Source organism: Nematolebias whitei, chromosome 18 (genome assembly GCF_014905685.2).
Source record: "Nematolebias whitei isolate Nwh7 chromosome 18, NemWhi1, whole genome shotgun sequence".
NCBI lineage: Eukaryota > Metazoa > Chordata > Actinopteri > Cyprinodontiformes > Rivulidae > Nematolebias > Nematolebias whitei.
The window spans coordinates 40,564,213-40,575,116 of NC_056515.1; the positions used below are offsets into that span (position 1 = coordinate 40,564,213).

Below are 10,904 nucleotides of genomic sequence, written 5' to 3' on the forward strand. Positions count from 1 at the left end.
ACACACTACTACACACTACTACACACACTACTAGACACACTACTACACACACTAACTACTACACACACTAACTACTACACACTACTACACACACTACTACACACTACTACACACACTACTAGACACACTACTACACACACTACTAGACACACTACTACACACACTAACTACTACACACTACTACACACAGTACTAGACACACTAGTACACACACTACTACACACTACTACACACACTAACTACTACACACACTACTACACACACTACTACACACACTAACTACTACACACTACTACACACACACTACTACACAACTACACACTTGTACAGAAACCCCTGAAGTTATCCAGAAGAAGAAATCTTTCAGCACAGGAGAAATAAATCGTGTCGCACCTGAAACATCTTCAGGTGTGACACCTGAAGATGTTTCAGACACCTGAAGATGTTTCAGACACCTGAAACATCTTCAGGTGTCACAGCTGAAGATGTTTCAGGTGTCTGAAACATCTTCAGCTGCGACACCTGAAATGTCCCAGGTGATGCTGGTGGACCACAGGTCTGCTCAGACTCCAACCCTTCCTCAGATAAAGTGGACCTCTGGGCACCATCACCTCCTCTATGAGGAAGAGCTGAGTGAGTTCTCCAGCAGGTCGGAGCATCATCTTCACCATCTCCGCCCGCAGCAGACATCATCTCACATCATCTCTCATCTCCTCACATCGCAGAAGGAAAACGGATTTTTCCTCACCTTAAAGAAGCGCAGGAGCACGAGCCTGATGACAGCTGACTGTAACCTCCTCCAGCTCCAGCCGGCTCCTCGGTCCGGTTCTTCTGGCTGCAGAGAAGAAACTGGACCTGCTTCCAAGTGACGCAGCGCGGCGCCCCCTGGCGGCCGCCTGGAGCCACAGCAGGCTCAACTAGCACAAACGATGACGTAGCAGCTCATAAGCATTTAAACCAACGTGCAAGTTATGAAGCATCTTGTGGATATGACTCGTTTTTGTTTTCAGTGACAGAAACACCAAATTATAACAAATGTATAAATAATAGTTCTTATTTACAGAGAGGCATAAATATAAAGTGCTGGTTTTTAAGCAGAGCTACTTGTAGATGAGGGTACGGACATGTTCATGAAGTGATCAATAATCTGTCACATTCCATCAAATTACAAGATATTAATAAAGAAAACTAGTTGCTGCTGGTGAACATGGGGTTCAACATTGTAATAACTCACTGAAGTAAAATTTACACAAAAATACCTTGATCAAATATGTACAGACATTTTTCTACTTAAATAATTTACACTAAAAACAACACGTTCTATAAAAAAGATGAATTTATTTTTATTTCCACGTGTTAAACCTAAACATGTTTGTTGCAGTTAAAACGATAATCACTAATGAACTTTTCTGTAAATTTAATGGTTTTTATTTTCTGAAACGGTGAAACGTTTCTTCTAAACGAGGAAAAGGCCCGCAGAGCCCCGAAACGTTAAAAAATACAGATCTGAAACTTTGTTCCTGGTTTTTAGACGCCAGATTCAAATCTATAAATGATGAAACTGTGATTTTGTCTTAGATATTTTTATTATACAGTAGCTAAAAGTAGAAAACACTAGCTAAAAGCTCAAAACGCTAGCTGAACATAACCAGGGGTAGCTAAAATCAGCTAAAGGCTAGCTAAAAGCAGCTAAACTTGAGCCTGATTGCTGTTTTTGACCTCTTCTAACACGGGTCTGTTTGTACTAAAGACTTTTATTGTTCGACGTTCGGCTGCTGTAACAGAAAAGTGAAAGGTTTCTCAGCAGGAACGATAAAACTGGTTTGTTTAACCTCATGAGACCTCGAGTCCTCATATGTGGACAGAGTTTTTTAGACAACTGCTCATAATAGAAAGCTGGAATTTTGTTTTTAGAGTTACTGGGACCTTATGACCCCAATTTGCAAAGGAAAATATAAAATGCAAAAATAAACTTACTGTCCTCATGAGGACATTGGCTTTTTCTAAAACTACTTCCTGTTCCGTAACGGGCTACGGTAATTATTTAACTTATTAGGTCGTACATGGACAGAGAAAACGCACACCAACTAATGAGCTGTGAAACAAAAACTTTATATCAAAAATTAATTTATTGTGCAGTAAGATTACAGGTCCAGTAAAGTCATGTGATCGAATCAAACGGTTCAGGACCCCCAGTTGAAGCATCAACACTGAAAACAACAAAAACAGCTGTGAAAACATCTGTGCTGGTCGGGCTTGGACCGGTGGAGGCTGCAGTGAAATCTTTTAACAAACGGCTCAAGAATGAGAACTCAACAAAAACGGAAACATTTTATTTAAAAAAATAAAAAAAACATCTGATGTCAGATTCTTCATAAACCAACAGGGTATGGCAGTGAAAGATGCATTTATTGTGAGCGTTCATTATATTCATACATCGGTGCCTACAAAAGTCACTCCCTATAGAAATCTGTTTGTACTAAAAATAGACTCCAAAAAATCTCCAGATTTTGGCAACATATAAAAATATCCCGGAATAATAAAAAGCTGCGCGTTTATAAAAGTGTCCGGACGAGTCGATGGACTCGGACAGACTGGAGGACATTCAGAGTCCGTCCACGTCGGTTTCTACTTCCTGTCTTCAGCTTTCTGCTGGAACTGAAGACAGGCGAGAACCGTCCCAACGTTTTCACTCGGACCTCCTCCAGAGGAGGTCTGGACTCCTCGGGTCCTTTAGACAGAACTCAGTTTGTCGTCGACGTAGACGATGACACGATGACCGTACTTCTTGTAGCGTTTAGTGTATGGGCGAGTTTTCTTGAATCTTTAGAGCTGTTGGACAGCTGAGGTTCATCCATCTCTGTCTTCTGAAGCCCATCAGTAGTCGGGTCGCAGAGACAACAGGTCCAGGAGAGAAACCCAAACGTCCATGTCCTCAGAGACACTCTCCAACTCCTCCAAGGGGAGGAGGTGGTCCTCAGAGAGCTCTGGCTCCTACCAAACCAGATGAACCAGCTCAACTGACTCCTTTCAAGGAGCTGCAGCTTTTCTCAGGTACCCCCACCCCACCCCCAAGATGACGGAGCTCCTCACACGATCTCTAAGGCTGAGCACCCCCCACCCTATGAAGGAAGCTCTCGTTCTTTGGGTCCTGATCCAAACCTCATGTGAGGGTTGGAACGTGGACAGACCAGTAAATCCAGAGCTTTGCTTTTTAACTCAAGTCTCTCTTCACCACGACCGACCGAAGCAACGCCCTCATTACTGACGGAAAGGCCCCGATCTGCCGATCCATCTCCCGCTCCGTCACTCAGGAACAAGAAGCCCAGACATTGAACTCCTCCACCTGAGGCAACGTCTCCGCTCTAACGTCGTCACAGTTCTGCCTCGTTAAGAGTCACCTGAGCTGATGGGGCAAATCTACGAAGTATCCGTTAAACGTTCACTTCTCTGAACGTGCGTCTCTTATTTCAGCTCCTCAACATCTACATAAATGCTGCGTGCTCATGTGAGGTTAACGAGGACGTTCAGGTGATCGGTGAGGTCATCAGAACAAAAACACCTGCAGACGTCCGGTTTGTTGCTCGCCGGCGGCCGTCTGGGTGACGTGCAGTCAAATCACAGTTTCAGAAGATTTTCAACAAAACAAATAAGAACATCCCCTGATTGATCCAACAATCAATCAGACGGGTGGACAGACAGGCAGACAGACAGGCAGACAGACAGGCAGACAGACAGAGTTATGTGTTGGCAGAAGAACGGAGCACGTGAAATCTCTTGAGGGTCATGCGGAGTGATCCCAGCTCACGGTTCAGTCTCTCCAGACGTTCCTCTAAGGCCACCTGAGGAAGAATCAGAGCTGCAGCTGTAATCTGAGGCCACGTTACGACACACCGTGCTCAGAGCATGCCTTGTGGAAGACTCTCAGCTACTACCACATCAGATCGTCGCTCAGTGTTTGTACTGTAGCTACCTTTGTGTTTCCAAAGATTAGTGGAGCGGACAAACGGAACTGGTTGATTCCAGAAGTTCATGTCATAGATGGGCGTGGCCTGATAGTTTTTCTCAGACCGAGTACAAGTACATCTGTTTGTGTACTTGTACCCTATCCCTAACTTGTATAGTATGGGAAAGTCTCGCCCATAGTGAGTAGTTAAAGAGTTTGTACTTAAACATTTCACAATGACTTTAGAAACACTTTGATCAGGAACGCAGCAAACGGTCAGAAAGATTTTCATTTTTAGTACCAAGAATAAAAATGGTACCGGTCCAAAGTGTCCGTGTTTCTACGAGTGCACGAGGCGGAAAGACACCGCTAGTTGTGCACACCACGAATCGTTCAAATCCATCCAGTGGTTCATGACATATTATGCTAACAGACAGGAGATATTGTGCTAACAGACAAGAGATATTGTGCTAACAGACAGGAGATATTATGCTAACAGACAGGAGATATTGTGCTAACAGACAGGAGATATTATGCTAACAGACAGGAGATATTGTGCTAACAGACAGGAGATATTGTGCTAACAGACAGGAGATATTATGCTAACAGACAGGAGATATTATGCTAACAGACAGGAGATATTATGCTAACAGACAGGAGATGTGCTAACAGACAGGCACACAAAGAGTCACACTTATTTCTGCTTTTCCCTCTTCAGGGGTCTCCACAGTGAGTCCTCCACCTCACTCTGTCCTCACTCCATCTACCTCCATGTCCTCTCTAACTGCATCCATTTGTCTCCTTTTTGTCTTGCTCCTGCAGCTGCATTTCTAACATCCTTCTACCAATATACCCACTGTCCCTCCTCTGGACATGTCCAAACCACTGTCCCTCCTCTGGACATGTCAAAACCAATGTCCCTCCTCTGGACATGTCCAAACCATCTCAGTGTGTCCTCTCTAACTTTATCTCCCAGGTGTTCAACCTGTGCTGTACCTCTGATGATCTCATTCCTGATCTTCTCCATCCTTGTCTCTCCTAAGGAGAACCTCAACATCTTCATTTCTGACACTTCCTGTTCTGTCTCCTGTCTTTTTGTCCATGTCTCTGTCTCCAGACCATACAACATAGCAGGTCTCACCACTGTCTTGTAAACTTTTCCTTTCACCTTTGCTGACACCCTTTTTGTCACAAATCACTCCTGAAACTTTTCTCCATCACTCCATCCTGCCTGGACTCTCTTCTTCACCTCTTCACCACACTCCCCATGTTCCTGGACAGTGGACCCCAAGTCCTTGAAGTCCTGCTCCTTTGTGACCTCTGCTCCTTGTAGCCTCACTGTTCCACCTCCTCCCTCTCATTCACACATGGACTCTGTCTTACTACGGCTGACTTTCATTCCTCTTCTTTCAAGTGCATACCTCCACCTCTCCAAGCTCTCTTCCACCTGTTCCCTGTTCTCACCACAGATCACAATGTCATCTGTAAACATCATCGTCCACGGGGATTCCTGCCTGATCTCATCTGTTAGTCGGTCCATCACCAGAGCAAACAAGAAGGGGCTTAGAGCTGATCCTTGATGCACTCCCACCTCCACCTTGAAGCTATCTGTCACTCCTACAGCATTTTCACCACTGTCCTGCTGTCCTCATGCATGTCCTGCTGTCCTCATACATGTCCTGCTGTCCTCATACATGTCCTGTACCAGTCTAACATACTTCTCTGCCACTCCAGATCTCCTCATGTAACACCACACCTCCTCCCTCAGCACCCTGTCAGATGTTTTTTCTAAATCCACAAAGACACAATGGAGTTCTTTCTGACCCTCTCTGTTCTTCTCCATCATCATCCTCAAATCAAAGATGGATCTGTGGTGCTCTTTCTCAGCATGAAACCATCCTGCTGCTCACAGTCACCTCTCCTCTAAGTCTTGCTTCCACAACACTCTCCCAGATCTTCATCATGTGGCTCATCAACTTAATTCCCCTTTAGTTGCTACAACTCTGTACATCATTGTTCTTAAAAATGTCCACCAGCACTTCTTCTCCATTCCTCAGAGATTTTCTCACCCTCAGATATGTCACTGAATGTTTGAGTGAAAAACCTCACTGCCATCTCTCCAAGACATTTCCAAACCTCCACTGGTCATCAGGTCCTACTGCCGTCATCTTCTTCATTCTTTTCAGAGCTTTGTTTGACATTAATATTACATTTTCAAAAAAACACAAAGCTGGGGTCTTTTCCGTTTCCCTGCTGTTGGTCAGACTGAAGTGATTTTATTGTTGATCTTCAAACTGGCAACAAAAATGATCCTTTTCCACAGAGATAATTGATGTTGTGTGTCTTACCTCATCTAAACGGGTCTGTAGACTCACTCTGCCACCTGCTCCGGGCATTCGGCTCAAAGCTGCCTCAATCTGCGACCATGCACGTACGCGTGCACACACACACACGCACACACATGCACACACAGATACAACTCAGTAATTTAAAAACGGTTAAAGGCCTGTCATTCCTTGAAGAAATGTGCACCATCCGCTGCCTTCAACGCCAGACTTTCATCCTAAGGACTCCTTATGACGACAGACTTTATCTGTTTTGGTCAGAACCTGTGACGATGAGCTCACACTCCAGCTCCAAGACGTGAAAGAGCCTCAGCTACTACCACACAAAGCGTAGCTCCGTACCTGCAGAAATTCACAGCGGGATGTTTAGTGTCCTTTAGTTGTAGTGGTTAGCTTGAATTGGTTTGGCTCCATATGTTGATGACGTCTTTCTGAGTATTTCAATAAAATTTGGCCATTGGTTCATGGAATATTTTGCTAACAGACATGCAGACTTGATTCCAAAGGTTAGAAACAAGGTTTTAAGAACAGATGTGTGTTTTCTCAGATCTTGATGCTCAACAAACCCATGCTACTCGTTTGGGCTCAGCCTTGGTGCCTGTGGATTGGACTTTTCCCCAGGTGACTTCCCCACGCCTTCAGGTGGGGTGGGGGTGGGGGTGCTGGAAGGTGCTCCAGCTGGGGACTCTATTCTGCTTCAACGCCCATGTGAGCAGCGGCTGTGTGACCTGGGGGGGCATGATTGGGACGAACAGTCTCTATGTTCCAAACCTGTGAGGTGTTTTGTTGTTAGACTTCTGTGCTCGTCACAATGTGTCCATCATGAACCGTGTTCAACCAGAACGCCCAGTTACAGATTGATGAGGGTCTGCTGGGAACGCTTGGCAGAAGAACCAATCAGAAAGATCTTCAACTAACACCTCTAAGAAAGCCTAACCACATCCCAGCTGGGGGGGGTTGTATGAGTGGGCCAATGTTCTGCGCCTCCCTTGTCAAGGCAGCTGCCTTCAGCTGTGACCATAAGGTTGCCAACGCCTCTTGCGGAGGCCGCCCTTGAACCCTGCCGTGGACAGCAGCGGTGAGGGAGACTGTCAAGCAGAAGGAGGAGTCCCATCAGATCTTGTTGGCTGGTGGGACACCAGAGGCAGCTGAGGAGGATCAGGGGCCCAGCTGGCTGTTGTTGCTGAGGCTAAAACAGATTTGGGAGGAGTTGGGTGAGACCTTGAACAGAGATTCCCTGAGAAGATTCTGGCAAACATCAGGCGACTGAGGTGGGGAAAGCAATTCTTGACCAACAGTGTATAGAGGGGGTGGGATTCTGTTGGTGGAGGGGGTCTGTCCAGAACTGAAGCTGCAGAGGTAGATAAGAAACTCTGCAGTGGCAGGACCTGTCTACATGTGTGTTGTGGAGCTGGAGAAGACTTTCGACCGTGCTCCTAGAGGTACACTGAAGGGGGGGCTCCATGAGTATGGGATTGGGGGCCCGTTGCTACGGCTGTTCAGTCCCTAAACAAGCGATGTGAGAGTTTGGTTCTCATTGCTGGCAGTAAGTCGGACCCTTCAGGGTGGGAGTTGGACTCCTCCAGGGCTGCTTGTTGTCACAGATTCTGTTCATAACTTTCATGGACAGAACTTCTCGGTGCAGCCGGGGGGTGGAGGGAGTCCAGTTTGGTGGTCTCAGGATTCCATCTCTGCTCTTTGCAGATGATGTGGTCCTGTTGGCGTCATCGTACCGTGATCTTCAGCTCTCACTGGAGCGGTTCACAGCTGGGATGAGAATCAGCACCTCCAAATCTGAGGCCATGGTCCTCAGACAGAAAAGAGTGGATTTCCCTCTCAAGGTTGGGAGTGAGGAGCCTCAGGTGGAGGACTTCAAGTATCTCAGTGATTTGTTCACAACTGAGGGCATGATGGACCACCTCGAAGCCTTCTGGCCACCTTGATGATTTGTGACTGGGAGGAGTTGGTGGGGGGAGAGGTCAAGGCACACCCACCCATGACGTGTCTTTGCAGCAGTAACAGCTGTTTAGTACATAGCTGTCCAGAGATGAAGGGCACAGAGATTAAAGAACAACAAACAGTTTTACCACTGAGGGAACATTAATGACGCACAGCAGCTTTAGAATAGTTCACCACAAAGAAAAACAATCGAGTGAGTCAATTCATCATGTCTGGAAACCAAAACAAGGGAGACTTCTGTCGTATATTTATTGTGCTCTACGTCAACACAGCTGAGTTCTGCTCCACGCCTCTAATGGTTCTGAGAAGCTTCACTCCTGGACGCTCCTGTCTGTGCTGGACGTGGCTCCATGACTTGTGAACGGGCAGAGGCACAATAAAAAGGGACTGAATTCATTAAACCAGAGAAGTGGCAGCGGGGGAAGCCCGATCTGAGCATCCTTAACGAACCTCTTATGTAAACAGCTGCAGGAGGATTAAAGCTCTGCTGACGCAACATGAACTCTGCTCACATGCTTTTATAATCAGTAAAATGTTGGCAGCTCCAAAACTCACCTGCAGTTTTTCCTGTGTCAGCTCATCAAACAGCCTTTCTGCCTCAGACAGGGACTGAGGTCTGTCCAAGCTCAGCAGAACCGGGCCCTCTGAGGAGTCCTGCAGGTCTGGTACACCACAGTCTCTCTGCTCCGCCCAGCCCAGCTGGGGGGTACCGTCCGGGGACTCAACACAGCCCGAGGACTCTGGTTCCTGAAGGCCTGAAAACAACAAACACAAGTAGTTTTTTATTTTCTTTAGTTTCACTCACAAAGAAAAGTCATTCTGAAACAACAGAAAACATTTAGAGGAAGAATGCATCAAATAATAGTATATATATATATATATATATATATATATATATATATATATATATTAGAAGTAGGATCAGAAGCTGGAAGTTGAAGTCGCAGAAGACCAGCGCCCCCTGGTGGCTGGCTCCCTCCCCTCCATGCAAACAGGTGGGACATTTTTCAGGCTAAGAAACACTAAAACACTCGGATCTTTTTCTTTAGGTGCTGATTTTTGATGATGATTCTGATTCCTACATTTTTAAATGTCTGATTCCTATATTTCTAACATGCTCGTTACGTTATGTTACAGCCTGCTGCTGTCCAACAACATTCTCTTAGGGTTATCCACTCATTCATCCAGCAGCTGAAAGCATAAAACTCAGAAGTCGTGACACAGTTCGACACTGTTCAGTAAACTGGCAGGTGAATAAAAGAAAGCCGTTACCATCTCTGTGTGTTGAAGTGAACGGGAGTCTCCTCCTGGGACTGCTGCTGTGAAACGAGTGAGGTCTCCGATCAGCTTCAACCCTGAACGCAGCACACAACGAGACTTCTGTAACGTCTGCGATCCAAGTTTCATTGATTGTTTTCATGTTACTGTCTCACCTGTGGAGCAGGTATTGTTCTCGTGGCATCAGGTGACCAAACGCAGTGGAGTAATTCTCAGTAGGGCAGCGTTTAGGGCTGGACTTGGCGGACAGAGGCTTGAGTAATATTTCTCTTTTTGCTAAATGAAAGAAGACCATCCTGAATCAAAAGTAAATGTTCACACTCCTCAGGTCTTAATGAGGCATTCAAGCAGTGAGATGAAATCAGGGCAGAGCCGAGAGATATCCTGCTAAAATACCTGCAGCCGTTTGGGTGAAACGTTTCTAAAACACAGTTACAGCATCGATACAGTCTGTGAGCTGTTGAAGCAGCTGGAAACAGGACCAGTAAAACCAGTCGGATGTCGCCGAGCGTTTCAAAACGTGAATGTTTGTAGTTGAGATGAGAACTGAACAGGGAATGAAGTAAACCTAAATGTTTGTGGTGCGAGACGTTCAAGTAGAAGCTACACTGGTAGGTAGTTTGTATTTTATATTGTTTGTACAAGGCAGTGCAGGGTACTGGGTCCAGTGGGGGAGAATTTGTATCCACCACCAGGAGCAATGGAGGAGCAGGGAGGTGGCCAGTTAAAAAAATCTGAGCATGAAGTTGCTGTGCCTCGTCATTAATCATCTTCTCTGTGAACCATCTGTTCACTGTAGATCAGGACTTTAAATTCTGCAGTTTCACGTCACTACGTCACAAACGGAGCTGCGCAGCCAAATAACTTTTTCTAACTTTGAATGTTACGTCTCTGTTACTACCTCACACAGAGGCACAGAGGCACATCGGCAGTGGGTTGGCTTCGGACCTCCGTGTCAACTTGATCTGTTCAGAAACCAAACTGAGGCATCCACAGTGTCCTGGATTAAAGTGTCACCAAATTACCAGATTGGTCTTTGATGTCTCTTTACTTTGACACAGTCCTCAGAGTGATGCTCCTCATGTTTACCACTGAAGCTTTTATAGATGTGAAACAAATATTCAGCAGCATGGTGGCTCAGGTGGCAGAGCTGCCGCCTCTCACTGAGAAGGTCGCCAGATCAAATCCCAGCCGGGGCTCTTCCTGGGTGCAGTTTGCATGTTCTCTCCGTGCCACGTGGGTTTTCTCCCACAGACCAAAAACATGCACGTTAGACTGAATGGTAACTCTAAATTGTCTCCATGTGTCCCTGGATGGACTGAAGACCTGTCCAGGTGTCTCTAGATGAACTGGAGACCTGTCCATGTGTCTCTAGA

The 10,904-nt window shown here is 45.9% G+C and overlaps 1 protein-coding gene across 1 annotated transcript in view; it reads right to left on the reverse strand.

Annotated features, from left to right (window-relative positions):
• Positions 1-3,216: 3,216 nt before the first annotated feature.
• The window catches only part of LOC119424364 (M-phase phosphoprotein 9), a 35,780-nt gene continuing 28,092 nt past the window's right edge, over positions 3,217-10,904 (reverse strand). Inside the window, exons 20-24 of the mRNA XM_037691827.1 lie at positions 9,684-9,804; positions 9,523-9,605; positions 8,806-9,005; positions 6,295-6,363; positions 3,217-3,842 (exon numbers count right to left, since the gene is read on the reverse strand). Coding sequence (XP_037547755.1) covers positions 3,741-3,842; positions 6,295-6,363; positions 8,806-9,005; positions 9,523-9,605; positions 9,684-9,804 — 575 coding nt within the window. The 3' untranslated portion in view covers positions 3,217-3,740. The remainder of the gene's footprint in view (positions 3,843-6,294; positions 6,364-8,805; positions 9,006-9,522; positions 9,606-9,683; positions 9,805-10,904) is intronic.